The sequence below is a fragment of the Aythya marila genome (genome assembly GCF_965140915.1).
Source record: "Aythya marila genome assembly, chromosome: 1".
Classification (NCBI taxonomy): domain Eukaryota; kingdom Metazoa; phylum Chordata; class Aves; order Anseriformes; family Anatidae; genus Aythya; species Aythya marila.
Window position 1 is genome coordinate 119,373,040 of NC_139042.1, and position 22,359 is coordinate 119,395,398.

The window sequence follows — 22,359 nt, forward strand, 5'->3', positions numbered from 1 at the left end:
GAAACATACTAGAAAAAGAAAAAATGCCAAAGGCAACATGTATGGATGCAAAAACGTTTATTACATCTAGAGCTTCCTTTTTGGCTTACAAGTTGTTCCACATTTGGCCTTTGCATCTTCCAGTGATTCCTGTAGTACTGCAGGTCAAGCTACGTTGCAAGAAGGAAAAAAATAGAGCAAGTGAGCGATACAACGTTAGTACAGCACAAAAAACTCTCCCCAGGCTATCTAGCAAGGTGAGAGGTTGTAAACTCTGTTCGCTCAGAGGGTTTGCAAAGGGATTATGCTGTGTATATGATTATGCAGCAAGGCTGGGAGGGTAAGAGGGAGCGGGCTCTGTCCCTGTCCCTGTCCCTGTCCCCGCAAAGCTGGCCATCAGGTGGCGGCAGCGCTCCAGTGAAGAGCAAACAGCTCCTCATGTTTGTTTGATTTCACAGAATCACGGAATGGGTTGGGTTGGAAGTTTAGGATGGGTAAGATTTTTGAGTTCCGGAGAAGAGAGAAAGAAAACGAGCTTTTCAAAAGAGTCCCATCTAGCAAAGCTTCCAGTCAGCTGAGCTCATCCTGAAATGCAGGCTGCATCTTGGGCTGCACCAAAGGGGAACTAAACTTGTGGCCAGCCTTTGGTGTCAGCTTACTGTTACTAGAACAGCTGCCAGAGCTAGAAAAAAAAAAAAGAGGCAGTTGCATTTTTGGATACATCAGCCTCACCCTGGGTCATTTCTTTGTGTGATGAAAATGTCTGTTTTACCCTATCTGAGCAGCTGATCTAATAAAAGATATTACTGGGCTTTACAAACCACATCTCGTGTGTGTACTTGGTCCATTACAGGCTTTCTGTATGCAAGCATGACAAGACTACTTATACAAGTGTGTAGTCAGTGGGAGAAAGAACCATCCTTCAGAATAAACCCCAAAGAACACAAAGCAGATCCAGGAGGACTTGGTTAAAAGGAGAAGGAGTGTCTCACGGAACAACTCTTTGCTGAAGGTGGCAATTAAAGAAGATACTATTTTATTTATAGGCAACTCATTGGGCCCATACATGAAGGTCTTTCCAACATAAACAAGGAACTATGTGAAAAAGAAATGGAATAGAGGACCAGCCCTTGCAGAGTTTCATCCACACTTCATACTTCCAGACACCTGCTTTGACCAAAGGTAAGTAACTGGCTAATTCCTACTTAATTTTGAAAAAAAAAAAAAAAAAAAGGAAACAGGTGACCAGGGTCATCTTCCTATCAGGTAATGCCAGGTTTTGTTCTGTGCTCCATACCTTGGTGAGAGCCTTGCTTCATGCAGAGGGCACACCTCCTTAGCTGCGGGGTTAGAACAATTATCAGAATCACCAAGCCTCCGATACCCGCTGCCACAACTCCGATGATCGTCCCAATGGATTCTTCGATACCGAACAGGCCTGGGGGAGAAGGAAAGGCAGAGAGAGCAGCATAAGATATCTTTCAGGCATGTGTATGCAATGTGGTTATCACATTTGCTGCAGTGTCTGTAGGGAAGCTACTTGCCATGAGAGTGATTATAATGATGTCTTGTCTGTCATGAAGTCATTGGCTTCCACACGGGAATGTATTGCACGATGGAGCCATTTTTTTCATTCCTTTGCATGAAGCTGCTATGCTTTCTGGGGATTTAGGGACAAAATAGCCTCATCTCCCTATCAGTCTCCCTTAACAACCTGGCGCTGTTACGGAGCAGCACCCAAAGGTGGGCAGAGCTCCACTGAAGCCCTTACTTTGACTTGTTGCTCTTTGGGGTTGTTGCATGGTCAAGATGGGATGATCCCATTTTCTTTGAGATAAGAGCACGTTGGCCTCCTGGCTGCATTATTTATTGATGATTCAGGAAGAACCTTTGGTTAGGTGGGGACACTAGACCCACCTAGTTATGGGATGCATCACGGAGAGCACCTGCCCTGCAGAACAGCCTGCCAGAGGAGGAACCTCTCTGTAGGGAGCGACCTGGGCGGGCAGAGGCACAAGACTGATCTGAACAGATTTTATGTGACTGCCCCGTGGTAGGCATTCTGCCATGTGACTCATCCAGAAAGGATAATAAAAGAATACTTTAAAAGCCTTCCAGTTTCATCTACAATTACAGTACGATCAGGCATTCATTACATATCTCTAAGGGGTTGCATTTAAGCTTCGCTAGAAGATCTGGATGCTGTTGCTACTCTGTTGGCTACAAGATAAATCCTGAAATCTTATCTCAGTTTTAATCAGCCCTTAATCACAACGAGTTTAACCCAGGACACCTACCACTGAACTGCACTGAGGCAATTCACTGAGGAAAGGAAGAAAGGGACATCACCAACTGTTCTGGTGCCCCGTTTACCTTCTCTTTTTCTCTTAACGTAGGTGCTTAAGACAGCCCCACCAATACCTTCGGCTCCATTCTCAGTCATCATTCACAACCAGAAGTAAAACCCATTGCACAGGGGCTGAGGAATTCATAGACAGATTTCCAGACTTCTGGTCACTTGTTCACAGGAGAAGCTGCTACCTTGCCGAATAGACGGACATGCAGTCACTCACCAGTCAACGAGCTGTAGCTCATATGTAAAAATCCAACCTGATCTTCCCACATGCCGGGATGTGTCCTGTAGTTGAAATTGATTTGGGGGGCTGCTCGTTCATCAAAAAGGCAATGAAGGTGCTGCAGAACCATTACTTACCTCACTTCAAAACATACATCATCTGCTTCGTGTAATGGACAAGTCAACGCTGTCATCTAATTTCTCCTTTTAATTTTAGATAAGTTTTTGGACAGTCTGGATTTGTGGCACACTTCATTTCTTTGTGAGTTATATTTCTCGTGTTCTCTCGTCCCTTTAATTCAGGCACAGCGCAGAAATGATGTATTTCATCTTCTCAGGAACACAGAAAGGCAATTATATCGGCCAGGGAGCAGACACTGCACGAGTAACACGCACTACTGAGACTATGAGATCAAGCCAGTGGGAGACCTCATAAGATACATGGCCAAGTCCTTGCAGGGGCATGATTTTCTTGCCTTGTCAGAGCCATGGTTTAAATTGAGTAGTTGTATAAAAATTAGAAAGGGAAGGATTCAGGCTCAAAAGGGCAAAGGCCTAGTGAAACTCAGTGAGTGAGAAGCTTTGATAATGAGCAGCACTTGCATGATTTACTCCTGACAAAGAAAGTGCTACTTCTTCTAAGTTAGATAATAAGATAATAAACCTTTTGATGTTTTGATTCGTTGGGATTGGAATGTGTTTGGCCTATAAAAAGGAAAGCTGCTTTGACAATCCCAGTTGATAAAGGCAAAGCAAGTTATCTCCATACTTAATATGCCTGGTGTCTATTTGTGAGGCTAAGAAAACAGCATGGCAGTTTTAATGCTACTTTGATTTGAATGTGGCTGAAATTAAGCAGAACCAATATAATATGATCCTCGTGTTTTATCGTGGGATTACTTACGTCATCCAGAGTTAAGGAATGAATATGCAGATTAGTGGGTTGGAGAGAAATGATGTCCAAAAAAAGGGAGAAAGTATCTTGACACCTACCACTCATAGGGGTTCAACTGAACAAAGCCTTGTCTGGCAGTTTCATTCTTGGCACTCACTGGTTCCAGTGACAAAATTATTTCTTCCCTTTTTGGTTGTAAAGGTCTCTTGTTGTAATAACACCTGTGTGATTGTTTCTCGGGGCAAGCCAATCAAAATTACCTAGCCTAACAAAAAGAATGAGAAATGCTACCTAGCAATTACACTCCATGACGCCAGCCCATAGCTGCTAGAGGCCAAGCAGACTAACTTCCCTCCTTCTGCAAGCATATAGACCAGCTTTGGTGGAGGAAGAGGGAGAAAAGAATATAAAAAATAACACCAAATATTACCCAGAGCCCTCCTGATCCTCAGCTTTGTGCCATCTCCTGTCACCACCTTCCCATCTGGAAGCGTAACCTCACAGTAATAGATACCGTGGTCACCGGTCGTCACATTGAGGATCACCAGGGAGGCATCCCCCTGGGACAAGTCTCCACTCAGGAAAATCCTAGAGTTATTTGGCAAGATGGTCACGTTGTTTTCCAGCAGGTCCATCTGTCCCTTTTCGTCTTCTTTGTACCACTTCACCGTCAGGTCAGCCAGGGAAGGACGTTGTGGACTGCTGAAGTGGCAATTTAAGACCACAGTTTCCCCCTCTTTGGCTTTTTCCTTGGCTGGTGTTTGAGTCACTAAAAGGTGCCATGGCTCAGGCGTTGTCAACAGTGGAGGCTGTGCTGCCCTGTGAGATACAGCTGCTCTCTCCGTGCTTGGATTTCCACCACTAACACCAACATCTGTACCAGAAAAGAGAGAGAGAAGAGGAGGGTTGAGGGCAAAATAATGAAAAATAAACTTTTTGACTCTTTCTGACCTGTAACCACAGCAAAGAACAGCTCCTGGAATTAGAATTTGAGGGATTTTTTTCCTGGTTCCCTCTTAGGTTATGTTCATGTGTGCAGATAGGTTCTCTGCACATTCAGACACATTTCCTTCTGAAAATCTAAACTCTATCTTCCCACTCCAAAAAGTCTCAGGGTTTTTCTGAGTGGTTGGAAGGAAAAAAGAACCATTTTCAAGGCACAGCAGAAAGTGCATGTCCCCTTGCACACAGGCAGCTCTGCTCTGACAAGTACAGTGAACATGAGAGCATCTGAACACAACTGCCTGCATCCTGAAACAATATGTTGGCTTCTTAGAGGGTTTGGCATGCACTTCCAGTTTCACGGTAGGAAATCTTGGGACCTTGGGAAGAAATCTCCATTGCCACAGACTGAACACCCAGAAGATATTATGTGCAAACAGAGGGACGGCATCTTAGCTTGCTGCAGGTATTGATACTGAGAATACTGATGTGAGTGTTTCTCTAGTGTGGTGATGCTCTACTCAGGAGTTCCTAAAGATGATGCCTAATCTATCTGAGGAGCAGATCTGATGTTCAAAGAGGCTGAAATTGAGGAGTTATCAGGCTCTTGGTGAATGTAAAAATAAAGTTCATGCTCTATATCCAGGGATATAAAAGCTTAATGCCAGAGGGAAAAGGAAAGGGAGAAGAGAGGACCTGGTGAGCCAAGGGAAGCTGGTGGTGAGAGGCACTGACTGCAGGATGTTCTGTATCTGTTTTACAAGCAGAGCAGGTAAGCACAAAGATGGGACTTGATTTTCTGTTTGCCTAGCAGAAAGTTAGTTAAGTCATCCTGCCTGGGCAGCCCCCTTTCTGGAACTGTTTTCAACAAGTTAGAGTTCCTGTGGGTTTCAACACGTAGATTTCAACATACGCGTTTGATAACTTGAGTTGTTGTGAAAACACTCAGCATATGAAATAGCCAGCTCCATTTTGACAACCAACATCCTGAAACACAGAGAAGATGCACCTGAAGACACTGTCACACTACCTTATTTTTAATTAAGAGGACTCCTGTCACTGGGTGACATTTATCCTCTGTGAAGGGATCCCATTATCCCGCTGCTCTCTGTTAGGAACATACAGACAATATGCCTGGACCAGAGATTTAAAGCTGCCTTCCCTCATGCAACTGCTAATCATAGCAGCAAGCAGCCTGGAGCTAGGAGTAATGCAGTGTATCTCATTTCTGGAAACAAGCCTGGGCTGAGAAGATGAGAGGAATAGTTGCTGTCTCAAATCCCCCGCTGGAACAAAAAGAGGGGGAAACAAACTCTTAAAAATAACCCAACAGCTACCTCCAAGCAAGAGTTCAAACCAATCTTTGCAAAAACTTTCTTCCACTGTTTTATTTTCTTCAAGTAAAAAAAATGGTCTCCCTTCTTACAAGCCGGTGCCCTCTCAAGGGCTGCGGATCATTCAGGGAAGGTTTTGATCTCCTATTGTCTTCAGCCTTTCACCGCAGCTCGCAGGGTGTGAGCTGCTATTGTCTGGGCCAGCTGAAGCTTCCCAGTGACAATAGTGTCCCTCTGTGCATCAGGGACAAATGTCTCGTGGCAATGGAAAACCAACCCGCTCGCTTGATGATGGGTTTGGGAGTTACTTGAATGCTCCTCCAGGCAAGCTTGTGTACGAAATCACAGTTGTATTCATAAGCTATTATTATTTATGACTTGTATGGCAGCAGCACTGACAGTTTCTGTCAGAAAGCCGGGCCTTGTTTTTCTAGGTGTCTCACAAAAGGATGAAGCACAGAGTTTACAGTTTAAGTGCCAGACAAGAGATAACACATGGATGCACAAATACACAGAAAACAAAAGCTGGCTATGAAACTGGGCAACCACACAGCATGCATCGTGTCTACTGTCCCCAAATGGCTCACAAGTGGTGCCCACAGAAGGTGATATGTAGCGTGACCAAAACCCAGAAAATAAATCACTAAATAGATGAATAAATAAATAAATTAAAATCCAGAACATCATGTGCATCCTCCGCAAGATGGTAACAGCTTCCACCGCCCTTTTGTCAGGAATGAATTTCCAGTTCCAGGCTGTGAAGTTGGTCAAAACAGGAAGATGAGGGAGGAAAGAGAAGAGCTGGTTAGCTTGTGACTTTCCCCCCGCCCCTGCGACAGGATGAAACAGAAGCAAGTCACTGCATGCAGCGGACAGAGGTTTGTGCGAGCAAGCTGTGTCTGCCAGCAGTCCAACAACACAAGGAAGAAGGCCTGGGAAGCAGGACACACGGAGATTTTCCAGAGTTTTATTCCTGTTTTCTTGTTTCCTTCCCTGTTCTGTTAATAACCCCGTTTCAGCTCCTGCGTGGAGACACTGACAGGCAACAGGTACTTTTCAATCAGACGAGAAGCAGCTTTAAAAAGCTCTACATCACCAAATTTCTGAGTGGTTGGACGGAAAAAAAAAAAAAAAAAGTTCACAAAGAGTCTCCTATTTTTATACACCTCGTGAAAACCTTGTGAAAAGTCAAGTTTAATCTTGAAGTACAAGTAATCTTGAAGTTTTAATCTTGAAGTGCAAATACTTTGACAAATGTGTGATAACGCTGAAGGTAGCTTGGCATATTTTGGTTCTGTGCGTATTCGGATGTGATGCATTTGATTGTTTGTTAGAGCAGTTTTGCCTCAAATATTCTTTCAAAATCTCTGTCCATCAATCATCTTTGCTGGATGCTGCTGCTTTAGCAAGAGCAGTGTGTGCCGCTGCTACCTTCTTGTCAAGGAAAGGCAACAGAATTTCTTCTCTGCTAGAGGTATCCCTGCCTTACCACACACGCTCCCTGCAACACAATCGTAATTTGTATTCCTTTTAGTGAAGAAAAAGGCATCATTTTTACACAGTCACTTAGTGGCACAGAGATCATAACAGAGCAGGGACAATGTGCTTTGATGTTGCCTCCTGTTCATCACGAGTTTCATCTGCGCTGCCTATCAGGAAATAACTGGCCTTGTCATCTGCGTTACCTCACATCTTTGATTCACTAGACCTAGCTTACAGCTAATTAGGAAAATCAAAATGCAAGAGGAGTAGGCTGTGTTGTTTAGTCCCGGCTCTGTTTGGGGTTCTCACTGAGAAGGTCACAGCACAGCCTCTATTTTTCTTTCTTTCTTCCTTCCTTTTTTTTTTTTTTTCCTTTTTGGTAAGGTTGCAAAACTGGAACCTGCTAGCTCACTGGTATTTAAATACACAATGCCCTTATCATACTGGCATTTGGCAGCGTACCAATGCCAAATGCTCTGTTGACTCTGCTTCAAAGCTCTTTTTATGTCAATCGCTTCATTAGGAGAGTGATGTGCGGCTCCCCCTTCAGTGGGTTGTAGGGCTCAGTCCCCCCTGGAGAGGAATGCGAGGCTTTTTGGTGAAAGCTCTTAGGCTAGACAGAGCACAGAGACAGACAGCGTGGATGATCTTGTCTTGACCTGGAGAAATTATTAGATGATCTAATAGGTCACTGTCACATAAAGTCGCTCGTTCGTGGCCGTTTTTCAGCCACGAGGGGAGAAAGCTCTCTGGGGCTCCCTGTAATGTGACAACGTGCTCCACGTTTCCCAGTACCCGCAGGGCACCTGCTAACCCGTCAGCCTACCCTTTGCTCCATCTGCAGGTTGGTCCTTTCCCATGTAAGGCCATCTCGTTGGCTGTGCCTGAGAAATACACGAGGCAGGCGAGAGGACAAAAGGAAAGAATAAAATGTGCCAGCATAAAAACCCTTCCTACTTCTGGGACCTCAGATTTCCCTGTTGATCCCCGGAGTTCACCACAGCAGCCCTGCAAGCTTCATTTGCCAGTGGCCAACAGCATCGGGAAACCAGAGCGGAGGCTGGAGGTCAGTGCCAAATGTGCTCTCTCTTGCTGTGCCTCCTTTCCTTTGTTCGAGCTCAATAAAGGGAGCAGAGGTCGAGGACTCAATTTCCAACCCACCTAAAAATCCTCACATGCTGGAACGACCATCTTTCAGGTGGTTTTCTTGGCTTTCAGGCTCAACTTCACACCCAGCTGGTGCTGTGAGAGTGCTTTGCAAGCTCTACCCTGCTCCCAGTTGGCCTGTGATTAAGTGATCAATGACTGCTCATCGCTTATCTCAATTTATATGACTTTTGCCCTGGGTTAAGTTTGGCTTTTACAGATGGATGTGAGTAACTACCCTGTGTGGATAACTGCTTGCTAATACATCAGAGAACTAAAATAGAAATGAAGGTCCTAGCAATGATGATACACAGCCCTTCTTCTTGAAAAAAGCCAGGCAAACTCACGCTTTCTGGAAAGATAAATTCCACCCTGGGGATCAAGTCCAAACACGTATTGCTATTAACTAAAAAGGAGCATATGTATAAAGAAAAAAAGTGTTTTGATGCAGTGTACAATGCTGGATATAGTTTTCCTGCATCCTGGGGAAACCTTCAGGAGAGAATTTTTTTTTGAAAAAAAAAAAAAGAAATAAAGAAAAAAAGAAGGAAAAAAAAAAGAAGAGAACCTCCCAAGCCAAATTCTATGAATAAACTATATTTCTTCTCGTTAAGGAAGGTGTTGTAGTACTCACCCACCAGTAAGAAGAAGAGAAATGAAGACACTGCAGATACATAGAGCTTCCCAACGTGCTGCCTCATAGCTGCTGAAGTGTGTGGTCTCACCCTCACCAGTAGCACAAGCAAGAAAAGTAGTGCGGGTGGTACGGGCGAGACAAAATACGTGTGCATTGTTGCAACAGGACCTCACATTCTGCCCGGTGAATGTCACACTAAAGTTATCGCCTGCTGCCTGGATGACAGCCACATCTGAAGTCACAACAATGACTTCCCGGGGGCTGTTCTCATCTATCCCATGGAAGATGCCAAAAGTGCTCTGAGAGCAGAGGGAAGATAATTTTTTGTTGTTGTTGTTTTGTTTTGTTTTGTTTTGGCCTTGTATAAACCAGAACTTTGGGCCAAGCACAGAATATCCAGGTGTTCAAAAGGAGACCTCTCTTCTGCTGAACCCCTTCCTAGTGGAGGTGAGACAAGAAAGCAAACTTGATTCCTAGCATCCTAGGGAAGTTACAGGACTTTATTATATATGTGGCTGTACACACACTGCGTGTATAGGTAAAATATATTCTTCAAAGTACGGAGCCTTAGCTGCAGCCGTACGGAGCACGTGCCAGCCCAGCTGGCTGGCTGATGCCTCTCCTAGTGCACCTGTCCAGCAGCCTGCTGGCCTTATCTAAGGGCTTTGCTTATCTTTAGGACTCTTCAGATAACGGAATTTTGCTTGATTATCCAGTAGAGACTCAATTCCACACCTGTTAAAACATATGTGCTGCACACTTCTAAGGGAAGCATCAGTATTTCTGCTTTTCTTGGTATTTAGAAGCAAAAAAGACCCCCCCCCCCCCCCAAACAAAACAAAGAGAAAACCCTATACACCATGAGGACAACTGTCCTGATGTTACAGCTTTTGTGAATACTCTGACAAAGTCTTTGATTTGCGTCTTTGCAGGTGGAAGGACTACAATAACTGTTTTAAGAAATTCCACATTTGACTCGCAAAAGCCTGCTGACCGAACGATGTCAAGAGGAACAATATCTAGCTTTGATGTGGTGACACCTGTATCAGTGAAAGCAGGGTTATGGCTGAGGAACCTAGAAGGCAAGTATTTAAATGGGTTGGGATTGTGGGAAGATCCAACCTGGGATTATCTAAAGGAATTAGTCTGAAGAAAATATTTATTAAGAAGGGAGCTGGGACCAAGCACGGGACAACATGGTGCTTCAGTGGAAAGCTGAAAGGTAGGTCATGAGGCTCTTCTCAAGGGAGTATTGCCAAAGTGCTAGAAAGCAAAGAAAATAACTATGAAAGGAACAAGTCAGGGAAATCAAAAGCAACCAAGAATTTGAGGAGTGAATAACCAGCGAAGTCAGAGGCAGCTGGCACATTGAGAGGAGTCGGGACTGAGACAGTGGCTGTGGCTGGGTGGCAGCGGAGTCCGTGTGGGAAGATGGGGCTGGATCAAAGGCATTCCAAACACTATCTGATGTAAACCCAAGTATCTGATGCATTTCTATGAAAAAAAATTGTGTTGTGATGAGCATGAACGGCATGTGCAGTGTGTCCGTTTCATCCTGTAGCAGTACCTCTGTTGTGAAACGCGGCGTGCTCAAGAAAAGCTGTCGGGCAGCCGGCTTCAAACCAAGGGAATACAGAAGAAGGTTTTCAGTGTTTTAGTGCAGTGTTTTTGTTGTTTTAGCGTCGCTGGCAGCCACCAGCTGAACGTGAAGCTTCCCCCCCCTCGGCTAACCCCACAGGGCTGTGGGGTTTCGCTCTCCCCCCTCTAGGGGTCCCTGTGGAGCGGCGCTGGGCAGGCTGTGCCCAGCCCCACCGCCTCCCGCTGTGAGGGAGGGAGGGAAGAAAGGAGGGGGGGGAGGCTCTGTCATCACTTTTTCCTCCCCAAACTTTCCACCAACTCCTCGCCGTCCTCAGCGAGCTCTCCCAAAACCTCACAGGGGCTCCCCCCGCGTGTATAGGGTGTGGGGGGGGGAGGCTCGCCAAACCCCCTCCGCCCAGCCCGGCTCCCCCTCGGGGCTGCCCGGCAGCCCCCAGCCGTGGGCGGGCGGCCCCTCTCCCTTCTCTCCTCTCCTCCTCTCCCCGGCCCGGCCTCCTCATGAGCCGCTGGCCCTCGGCAAGCGCCTCCCGCCTTCGGCTCCGCGCCTGCCCCTTTAAATGGCGGCCGCGGCCCCGCTGAGGCGCTTGGCGGGCGCCGCGCCGCCCTCGCCCCCCTCCATGGTAAGCGCCGCCGCTGCCGACGGGCTCTGCGCGCTCCCCGCCGGTGAGCTCCGTGCCCCGGCCCCGGGAGGGGGGAAAAGGGGAAAAAAAAGGAAAAAGGGGGGGGTCCCGGACGTCTTCGCCGCCGGTTCGGAAAGTTTTGGGGGGCAGCGAGCGGGGCAGGGCCCGCCGGGGATGGGGGGAGCCGTGGCGGTGCCGCCCCGGCTGCGGGTCCTGCTGGGCGAGAAGCCGGGTTTGGGATCTTCTGGGTGGGCTGGGGGCTGGTAGGGTGCTGGCCCGGCTTGATGTGCGATTTGGGACAAGTGTCCCCCTGTGCTGTGGCTCCCTTGCCCCTCCTGAAGCTCAACCGAGCTCCCAAGCGAATAGCGGTGTCGAGGGAAAGTGCTCCAGAAGCGTGCTTATTTTCCTAACGAGGAATGCAAGCAGAGCTGCTGGCCTCTGTAGTGTTGTGTCTTGTACAAATAAACCTTGTGGTGTAAATAATAGGTATAAAATATATATATTTGTATCGTGATAAAGTACGTTGCGTCTCTGGGAAGTGCAGACTCGCTTTCTGAAAGGTCCCTGGGTGCCCAGAGGTGTCCTGCAAGTGGTACACAGGTGTCTCCTGTTCAGGTTAGCCCAGCTCTAAACATCTGTGTGGCTTCAATGCCCAGGTGGAGGTGTTGCTGTGGAAATAATGTACTCTGATAACGAGGTAGGTAAAAATTAAATAGAGCATATGCTATAAAAAAAGATCGATGAAAACGCTGCCAGTGGGAAGCGTTTGCATGCCGCTCACCTGGGTAAACCTAGCACGTCAAGTTTCATTTAATACACGGTTCTTAAATGGCTTAACCATCTTATTTCAGCGCCTTTCTCAAGTGACATAACCTCCCTTCCCTGTTCGCAGGAAGTTCATGAGGTGGATCATGGTCTTATCAGCCAGCTGCTTGCGGACTCCGAGGAGGCTCTTGGTTCGTGCTCAGAGAAGATGCAGGTTCCTGCCCAGTACAGTTGGAGTGCTGACTGGAGCTTTTGGGTAACGTGTCTTTTCTTCCAATTTGTTTATCTGTCTCCATCTGTATGTGTGTATGTGGACTAGCTTTATATCCACGCTTCTCAGGTTGCTTTGCTGTCATGAATTAGTAAAGCGCTCTCCACCCATGTAGAGAGGTAGGTAGTTTATCATTATCGGCTTACTAAAGTGTAAGCTGAGACTGAGAGGGGATGAAATTGTTTACCTGATGTCACGTATCAAGTTAGTGACAGGACTTCTGGCTTCCGTGCCCAGGCCTGTCTCCCAGTTCCTTGCATGGTTCACTGACCCGTCCAATGTCTCTTTATGCCTCTAGAACGTCACTGATGCTCTTTAACAATAAGGGCTGAGTTTGATTCTTAATCTTGGATAAGATGTGCTTTCCTGGCTTCTTTTTTTTTTTTTTTTTTTTTTTTTTTTTTTTTGTCAGGTGAGCATATATGTTTTCCACAAAGGTATGCTTTCTGAGTTCTGTATGGAGAATGGTATTTGTGACTAGGAAGGGCAGAAGGAGTGTGCACGTGTTCATTCTGCTCTTCCCTAGGGTGTTGCCTCACCAAAAATGGAGAGTGTAAAAAAAATAAACACTTTTTTAACACTCTTAATTTTTGGATCTGTATTTTTTTTCATTACCTTGACAAGGTAAGCTTATGAGTGTGGGCTTAGTGTGTGTGTTGCTGTTAGTTTAGTGGATGGGTTACCCTGTTAGGAAGGTGGCACGCTTGGGTGCCCAGCAACAGGTGGGGAAACACCTGATCTCGTGAAAGACTTGGATTCCTCAGAGCTCTGACGGTGTGACTCAGGATCTGCATCAGGTGGCCCCAGTAAATTGGCGTGCCTTAGCTTGTGCTTCCATAGGAACATCATCTGGATGGCCGTGTCCTTGTCCTGATGAGGTCACCAGAGTGTTCATTGTGCTAAGCAGCTGAAAGATGAAGTAACTCACAAAGGCCACAGGGAATTGGTGGCAGAGCTGTGAGCAGGACTGTAGGATCCGATTTCCCAGCTTCTTGTTTGAATCATGTTAGACTTATAAATCTAATTTGTGTGTCTGTCTGAGCTCAAGGGACATTCTCGTGGTCAGAACATTGACTTAACATCTCAGGTGAAGTTCCCTTGTTCCTCAGGAGCATTTCCCTTGAAATGCATGTATACTCTTAAACTGAACAACAGCCATCTGGAGCCAATACAAATGGGAAAGGCTGAATCCAAGTAGGTCTGAGAATTACACTGCTAGAGTGCTTAGATCATTCAGTGTTTTCTTCATCGTGCCTACAACAATGAAGATGATATAGGGCATCTTGCCTGTGCCCAGCTGTACCTCTGTACTTGAGTTGGTAGCAAATAATGTTGTGTAGGCACTGTACCTGTCAGCTGAGCTCTCATTACATAATAAATTAGATTGTTTATGTACCGCTGAGAGTTAGTTTGCACAATCGTTAGCACAGTTGGTATTTTATGTGGGAAAGAAACCTGTTGAGATCTCAGGGTCAGTTTGTTGGACTTAGTAAGGATTTGCTAAGCTTGACAGTCTGAAATAGTGAAGTATGAAGTTCATAACTGTACTACTGGCTGTGCATTTTTAGCTTGGAGACGCATGCCTAAGGTTAGAAGTTTCTCTGAGCAGGGCCTCGGGCAGTGTGTGTGTAGTATACTGCATGTCCTCACAGCAGCATTTTTTGCCTGTCCATAACTTCTGTGGGTACTGGGATTCTTCTGCGCTGTGACAGCTCCTAAACAAGTGTGAAGCATCCTCTAGTACTTAGCGGTTGCCTTCTGCGTATGGTTTATACTCAAAGACTTCAGTATTTGTTTGAAGTTTGTGTTTATCTGGCTCGGCAAATATGACCTTGTTCTTAAGAGAATTGTGTAAATACTTGCCTCTTTTAAGACACTGCTGTGGCTTTGAAGTTCCAGCTATGCGGCTTATGGTGCTGATTAGTTTAAAAAAAAAAAAAACAACTTCTTTGGGTCTGTTTATAGGAGGCTGTGCTACTCCTTTTCTCAGCCTCGGGAGGACTGAACTTAGAAGCAGCAAGAAGCTGAATGTTGCAAATTCAAGGCAAAGAAAAAAAAAAAAGGTGCTTGCATCTTCTAATTAAAACGTTATGTCATTGGCATCTTTCCCTGCTCTTCTAGACAGAAAATGTGTTTTAATAACTTTCATGGCTGATGATCAGCTGCTAAGGATATAAACAAATCATTAGAACTCCCTGAATACTGAGTCACAGTCGATGTGTAGGTGATAACACGGAAGGCAGCTTGTTGCAGTGCATAAAGCATGTGTCATGAGCACTTGACCAAGGATGATCTTAGTGTCCCGTGGCAGGTGTGGATTTGTTAACGCTCATTCCTACTTTTAAGTTAGTAAAACTGAGGAGCTCTTACAACAGCAAGAGCAGCCTGCGGGAGCACCTGGATATCAGCTTTGTTGCCTGGCTTATTTGCTTTGAGAGCCTGTAAGTGTCTCACTTTTGTTCGCTCCAAGGATTCATTTTTTTTCTGAGTATGTCCTGTTGCTTCTCTGATGATGGAAACCAAAGGCAGAGGTTAAAGTCTGACTGGTTTGTCTTCAATTTTTCATGGATTTGAGTGGGAGTAGGCAGTTGTGCCATGCCTCTGAAAGTCATGCTAAGTATCACTAATGCTCTATAGGTGCTATGAGCAAATGCAATTAACAGCAGACTCAGATTGGGAGCCTCTGGGTTATAATCTCTTTCCTGACTATGGTGAGTGGGGAGAAGGAAGAGTAGCAGCAGAAGAAAGAAGAGAAAAATGTCATCCTATGCTTGACTTTTTTTTTTTTTTTTTTTCCATCTCTAAAGCAAGAATACTGTGGACAGCTTTATTGGAAAATTGTGAGGATTTATTTTCTATACTAGTGTAAGCAATTCTTAAGTTATAGCAGTACAAACTGTTGTTATGAGACTTACGCTTCTTTGAGGATGTTTTCATTAATACCCTTTAAAGTGTTGTTTTGGGGATATTTTTGAGGTGTTTTTTTTTTTGTGTGTGTTTTCTTTTTTTTTGTTTGTTTGTTTTTTGAAGACTGTTCCCTGGAGGTGGACAAAGCCAGACTTTGTCCTCATGGAGGAAGAAAAATACTCTTCTTGCAAACTTGACCACCTTACTGGAACCTGTAAGGCTTGCACCTACTTTTGATTGTATGGTTCTGATTTTGGCATCTGCAAATAGAAATGATGAAAATCAAAGATGCTTTGGAAATTAAGTTACATCTGGAAGCTTTATCTCAAGATTCTGATTTCTACTCTTTTTACATTCTTCACACTGAAATATAATTAAATTTATTATCTTTGGAAGAAGAAACCTGTGAAAATCTTGACTGTTCTCCTATTGTAATGAATAAAAGGATAAAGGTGAATGAGGAAGCTAGTGAAAAGGATCCTTACATCAAAAGTGAGGATATTTTGTCTGGGAACTGTTGTCTATTAGCAAACAGCCAGAGTTCATAGATGTCTGTAATAAGAAGAATGCCAGTGGAAAAGAGGAATAAAAAAGTAAGTCCTTATCTCGTCATGAAACGGTAGGTGGAAAGAGCTGTTGAAATCAAATGGGCATCTCAGAAAGCTGTTTTTATCTGAGAGAGTTGTTTAAGAGTTTGGAAATGGAGGTGCCGAGGAGGTCTTGGAAGAGAAATAATGAAAGATGCTTTATAGAAGAAAACTTGAATGCAATGTAATGTCAGTTTCAAGGAGTATGGCAACAGAAGCAAACAAATAATACAGGGAAAAGTAAAATCTGAGGCCTTTTATTTTTCGTAATACCAGAACCTGTGAGGTTACACAAGACTTGGAAAAGGGTTTTGAAATTTGAAAGACATGGGTATGGATTATGAGAGAGAGCTAATCTGTGGGAGAGTGTAGGTATGTATGCCAAGACTGTGATGAACATATGGCTCAAAGCCACACAGGAGGGATGCAGATCTATCCATCACAATTCAGGTGGTAACTTTTTGTGGCACAGGTATAAGCTGACGTGCTCTGGGGCTTAAGACTGCTAAGGGCTCCATGAAATATTTCATGCATCTGTAGTTGTTTGAATGCTCCTTTCTGTGAATACTCAGGTTTGCTCCAGGGATGGATTATTGGGCAACTTGCATCACTGGCTATATTTTGACAGACCAATATTTAAGGCCTTTGGTCAGCTGCTTCATCTCCAGTATTGTGCACTTGGTATGTTACTGGTTCCAAAGAAAGCTTTCTTCTCATCTCTTACCTCCAAATACTTGGCTTCTGAGGGAGAAACATCACGGCTTGTGACGTCAGGAGGATTTCCAGCTGCCTCCTTGTTTGCTGGTATGAAGCAGCCGGCTAAGGAGGAGAAGAATTAGCTGCAGGTCTCCAAAGAGAATAAAATTCCTCAGCAAGCTCTTGCTGTACTTCCAGCTCTGGTATGTCATTTGTTGACCTATCTGGAATCTCCAGAATAGGTGCTCTTTGGCCCTGTGTATACAGATGCAGCATTTTGAGAGGGTGAGGAAAAGGCCAATTGTATCTCTGGCTACGCCTTGAACACAGTTTATTTGGTTAGTGACTGTTTTTGTTAGTTTTTCCCTCTCCCCTCACTTGTTTTCGCTCTGGGAATCCCTTGTTGTTGTTGATACAGCTCCAAACTGAGCACTGGAGGAGATCTGACTGCTCAGAACAGGCTGGAACTTGAAGGCAGCAGTTAGTGCCCTGTGCAAATATGCTTTCCCCAGCTGCAGTGACTTGAAGCTGTATCTAACATGCATTATTACACACCTCTAAAGAATTAGCCCAGAACCTGATAGCTAACAGATCAGGAGGAAAATGCTTCAGATCCGTGTGGTTTATTTATTTGGACGCTGCAAACAGAAACAGTGGATGTGCAATATAACTTTGAAACTCGGTGCAGTTAGTGTTGGTTGAGTGAAATCTCCTTTTCAAAATCTGAAATCTCCTGTGGATGGTTGGGTGATGTGGGACACATGCTTCTCTCTTCAAAAACATGAGAACGGTACAGACGAGTATATGATTTTCTGTTAGTGCTTACTCTGAAAGTCGTCTTCTGTCTCATTTCAAGTAACAGATGGTTCTGCTCTAATTAAGTTATGTAAAGATTCCTTAGTGATATCAGCAGCATTTTAGAAGCTGCTTGGAATAAGTGGGCTTCTTGGGTAGTGCTTTTTGTTGTTGTTGTTGAAATTGATTGTGGAGTCAGTAAAGCCTACAAGTGAGGTGTTCTTTCATGAGTTTTAGGTTTGGTGATGTGTTCAGTTTATGTATTTGTTACTGCAGCCCACCCCAAAGGAAATGACAAAGTTATTCAGGACTGCAGCTTGCTCATAGCAGAAAACAGGAGAAGCTGAGAAGTTTTCTTCCTACCCAGCAGGACTAGATATACCAATGCTTGCAGAGTGAGTGGAGGTCTGGGATCATGAACTGTGGTGTGTATGCAGCTCTGCTTAGCTCACGCTGATAGAAATGCCCCCCAGTAGCTGACCCCTTGCATACAATTTTTATGTAAAGGTGAAGAAAAATTTCACATTTTCTTTCTTGGTTCCAATGGTTCAGTCGAGTCTGGGAGCAGATTTAATGTAGGAATGACTAAGAGTAAAATCTGCATTTGGTTTCTAAGGTAGAAAAGGAAGAGCTCAAATTAGATATTTCATAAGATGTACTTTTGGGGCAAATCTTTGGCAAGTGCTATTTTCCATGTAACTTCAGATGCAGTAGGGCTACTTACAAGCTTTTTCCCCTACTTGTTAAAAGGATTGAACAAGTCTAAAGAAAAGCAGGTTTTTTTGTTTTTTGTTTCTTTTTTTCAGTATGTTGTCTTCAGTGAAAGATCAGGTGAAGGAACAGATGCTATTAACAAGTAACATTGGCTAATTGTTTCACACATGTTGTAGGAAGAAATATGAGTCAGATGAAACTGTTGTTCAGAAAGTCTGTATTTATCCAAAAAGAAGTCATCCTGACTGAGCTTTTAATTGTGACTGCATCATATCAGTTAGCATGCTGATGTCTATTGGAACCTGACAGTGTGGTTACAGGGCTTGAAGTTAACTGGGGAGCAGAGAAATTGTCTGAGCTAGAGGTTAACTCTGTGCAGGGAGGGTGACGAGCTCTCTTCCGTCACATTGATGTGAAATTACATGATGTTAAAATAGTAACTCCAGAGTTCATACAAACACACTTGGTTTGTTTGTATTAAGTCTGATTTAGAACTTGGTCTTTTAGATCTTACTTTTTTAAGATCTTTGTACATTAGATAAAATTTGTGTTGAAGGAAGAAGAAAGGATGACTTGGATCTTCTGATTATAGCCTTGAAATGAGGAAAGTGTGCACAGGCTTGCAAATGTTCCCTAAAATGAGAAGGAGCTGGGCACCCTAAGACCCTTGTCAATTTGACATTTATTGGTGTCTTGGGAAGCTGGTGTGAAACATGGTCTCTGGTAGAGGCACTGTGGGCATAACTTTACTACCTGGTGTGAGGAAGTTATTGCCAGCTATGGATGGTTTTGAGGATGTTGAGTAAGTCTGAGGCTGGACCATTTTGCCACCTAAAAGGTATTTCCACTGTGAAAGTGACCGAATCTCTTGAATGTTTTTGCTTAACCTTGTTTAAAATCAAAGTGTTTCTTTCGCCTGACCTCAGAGGTACTTTGTAGCAGTTATGTAAGTAATTATAGCTGAAACTGAAATCGTCAGCCTTGTTGCAGAGTGGTTCAGGCTTCCATACTCAGGTGTGCTTAGCCAGTTGAAGATGACTTTATCTTATAAACAGGAAATCCCCTGAACCACTTTATGCTCGTGCCACTTCTGAGGCTGGAACCACACCGGTGGTACCCAGGCTTTGGTGGTGCCTTTCTGAGATCACTTTGGGTCTTCCTGCTGTCCTTCTGGTAGAAGGAAATCGTCAACAATTTTTTTTTTTCCCTATGGATTTGCCTCTCGATATCTTGTGGCTCCTTTTAGCATACCGAGATTCCCCGTGGTGTATCTCAGCTCTGTCTCAGGAAGGCAGGAGAGTTGCCTCGTTTTTCTGGTGAAACCAGTTGGTGTTATTTACCCGTGCTGCTGATCTTGGCAGAAGAACTGTGGGGCATCTGAAGTGCCACCACCCAAGTGCTTAATAGCAGTGAGCAGCTGTGGCTGCTAATGTGGCTGTAAATATGGCCTCATTGTGTTCAATTGCCTCTCTCCTTGAGGTGTTCAGATTTAGATCTGATTATATGAGTGACTAAAATGCTTTGAAATCTATTTTTCTTTTTTTTTTTTTTTTTTTTCCCCCTCTCTCAGCTTCCTCAGCAGAGCTGTATGTAGTAGGAGAGGGATTTCTCTTCCCTGTGAGTCACTAGCTGCGTCTTCAGCCAAGTGCCCAAGGGGATCTGCTCGCTCCCAGCCCAGCCTCCTACACCTCCAAGTGGATGTAGCACAGTCACCTGCCTCCTCTCCTGTGGCTTTGAAACCTCACGTGTGTTGTGGCAGCTTTTTGGCCAGCGTTGCAGCTGGGGATGCACGGGTGATGCTGTGCCCATGCACGCTTCAATGCTGGGAGATGCTCGTAAGCAGCCTGTTGTTTCCTCCCGGGCTGGTTGTGCTCCCACAACGTCCCCAAACCCAAATCGTAGTCACTCACAGAAATGCAGCAGACAGGTCCCAGGTGAGACAGGTGGGAAGGCACAGACAGCACAAAGAAAACAGAGTAGTTGTGTGCCTACTACTCCCCTCCGAGGGCAGACAAAGGTCTGGCAGGCACACAGAGCCCTGCATCCTCTGTGCCTGTGAAGGATGGAGCTCTGGGCAGTGCTGTGCTTATTTTGGCTGCTTGGCTCTGCATGAAGCACGCCCCAGTCCCCGAACTTCTGGAGCTCAGCCTGAGGAAGTGTCTCAGCATGGGCTGTAGCTTTCAGCGATGCAGAGAGGAGGAGCAGTGGGGACCAAGTGCTCCTTTCTGAGCTGGTGTTTCCCTGGTGACAGTAGTTTCCTCTGCTGTCCCCTCTGGGACTTCTGTGAACTTTGAGTGACCTGTGCTGCTTGGTTTGGCCTGCCTCCCCCACTCTGTTTAGGTTATGGTCATTTTAGGCTGGAGCTCCTCCCCGGTCCCCGTACTTCTTATTTAACTACTTCTTGCGGGATCTGTGTGCTAGTTCTGCAAGACCAGAGTGTTTCTGCCTGTTTTCCGTGCTGGCAAGCGAGCAGAGGCTGGCAGAAAGCTAGCTAGTGCTGCTGGATGGCGTCCAGCGCTGGCTCTGAATGAGTGGGTGAGGAGAGGGGAGCTGCAGAGACTGCCGGAGTGCTGGCCAGGGACTTGCGTGGACTGGAACAGACTGCAGCCAGCTAGAGGAGGAGGAGGAGGTATGTGTAGGCTACGTGCATCTTCTGTCTTTACATTAGTTTCATGCCTCAGCCGGTTTTATTTCTGAGATTGAGCATATGCTTTGCTCCTCACTGTGCATGTCAGACTTCGTTTTTTCTGCATCCAAATCAGAGTCGTTATGAAAGTAAGTCAGCTTAGGAAAGTGCATCGCTGTTTAGAAGTGGTTAGGACACTCACTAGCAAGGAGAAAACAGTAAACAAAGCAAAGCAATTGCTTCAGAATAAGCAGGGGATATATTCAATCCAAACTTCTTTTTTCCAGAAAAGCTTATAATGCTCTTTCTGATAAGAGGCTTTCTTATCACTGATAAGAACGCGTCTTCAGCTGCAACGCATTTCCAGAGGGCTCAGTTTGTGTGTGCCTGAAGTGTGTTTCCTTTTGTGTTTGCAAGATGCATTATTCATTAGGTGCTGTTCCCTCTGGATAGAGGACACACGAAAACTGTATCCTGAGCTGTCATTTAGTAACGTGCATAGTTAAATTGCACCTCTGAGTGGACTGTAGAGCCTCATGAGGTTAAATACAGACCTCGTTGGAATAGCTTCAGCTGAGTCCTGTGCCACTGAAATGTAGTGGCTTGGGAAATGGAGCTGATTCTGGTGGGAGTCCTGAGGGAGAAACTTTGGAGGGGTCTTCACATGTTCTGAACTGAAACGTTTTATTTTTAAGTTCTTCCTACTCTTCCCTATTTTTGTCTAATGAAAGTTGTTGCACAGCCAGCTGAAGTTCTGTGAAGGACTTTGGAACTGCGAAGACCACTCCCAACTTTCATCTTCTGAGCACCAAGTCTTTCGAGTTCCCTTTCTGCTTGGGTGGGAAGCCAAATTTCAATATTTTCTCCACAGAAATGGTGTTCATGCCTTATTCCGAATGGTATAACCCAGTTTTAGCAGCAGAGCTCCCAGTACTTCACACAGTGCTCATTTTTCTTGTCTGTTAGGATTGTACTTGTGACAACTTTGGTTGCGGACTGGAGGCTGTTTTCCAGGCTGTGCTGCAACGTGACTTGATGTTTATACTTGTGTAGGCACCGCTCAAGCATGAGACCTTCTTCTGTCCTGTCCTCGGAGGGAGAAGGTGGCTGGTGAAGTGCAGGAGACGATCGGGCCTTTGTGAGCAGGATTTGAGGCCAGCCGTGCTCATGTGGCACCACGTGGTAAACGCTTGTGGTACAGCCTTTCTCATCAGTAGCCGAACAGAGCTGCTTTTCTGAAACACAAGGGTTTGATCCTCTTCTGTGGACACCCTTTGTCCTTGTCAGGTCAACAAGGGCTGATGAGGATGAGGGTCTGCAGTGGAGCTGGTGAGGGCTGGACGGCTGTTGAGGTGGTGCAAGTGGGAAAGGGGATGAACACATGAAGGCTTGGGAGTATGTGACACCTGCTTTTGATTACTTGACCCACCAGTCTTTAGTCCCTTAAATACCTAATTTAGCCAGTTTCATGAACCTGGGTTTTTCAAATACTTTTTAAGAGTGCGTCCAATATTTCAGAAGCTCTCCATAAAGAAGTATGTGAGAGGTTTCTTGCTATGTGGATTTTTGGAAGCTGCTTGTATTAGATGGAGGAAATTAATGGTATGTCTTAATTTTTTTTTTTTTATTGTGCCTGTCCTTGCATCTGTAGGAACTACTTAATACTCCCCCTCATTTTAGGGGGACTACGTACAGTCTTCAGCCTTGCTTGTGCTATCTTATGGATTTAAAAATAATAATTAAAAAAAAAAACCTAGAAAATACAGTAACTTGAGTATTTGCTCATGGTCTC

The 22,359-nt window shown here is 45.0% G+C and overlaps 2 protein-coding genes across 5 annotated transcripts in view; one reads left to right on the forward strand and one right to left on the reverse strand.

The window, feature by feature from the left end:
* Positions 1 to 40: 40 nt before the first annotated feature.
* LOC309877456 (uncharacterized protein) lies at positions 41 to 9,143 on the reverse strand. The gene is made up of 4 exons (XM_082758783.1): positions 8,988 to 9,143; positions 3,880 to 4,323; positions 1,277 to 1,417; positions 41 to 149 (listed from the first exon to the last, which is right to left on the reverse strand). Exons 1-4 carry the CDS (start codon positions 9,052 to 9,054, stop codon positions 145 to 147), a joined length of 657 nt encoding a protein of 218 aa, XP_082614909.1. The 5' UTR covers positions 9,055 to 9,143; the 3' UTR covers positions 41 to 144.
* Positions 9,144 to 10,961: 1,818 nt separating this feature from the next.
* The window catches only part of GRAMD1C (GRAM domain containing 1C), a 49,335-nt gene continuing 37,937 nt past the window's right edge, over positions 10,962 to 22,359 (forward strand). Inside the window, exons 1-2 of one of the 4 annotated variants that reach the window (XM_082779244.1) lie at positions 10,962 to 11,206; positions 12,099 to 12,227. In XM_082779244.1, coding sequence (XP_082635370.1) covers positions 11,144 to 11,206; positions 12,099 to 12,227 — 192 coding nt within the window. In that variant the 5' untranslated portion in view covers positions 10,962 to 11,143. Of the gene's footprint in view, positions 11,250 to 12,098; positions 12,228 to 20,378; positions 20,571 to 21,620; positions 22,170 to 22,359 lie in introns of those variants that run through there. The other 3 variants (XM_082779247.1, XM_082779245.1, XM_082779246.1) reach the window with 3 other exon arrangements.

What these genes read in the sequence shown, in the direction of transcription:
- LOC309877456 (XM_082758783.1), bottom strand. Translation starts at nt 9,054, where the DNA reads ATGAGGCAGCACGTTGGGAAGCTCTATGTATCTGCAGTGTCTTCATTT. An exon ending in TCTCTTCTTCTTACTGGTGG is followed by an intron (nt 4,324 to 8,987) that starts GTGAGTACTACA and finishes TTTCTGGTACAG; the next exon opens with ATGTTGGTGTTAGTGGTGGA. An exon ending in GAGGATCAGGAGGGCTCTGG is followed by an intron (nt 1,418 to 3,879) that starts GTAATATTTGGT and finishes CTTCTCCCCCAG; the next exon opens with GCCTGTTCGGTATCGAAGAA.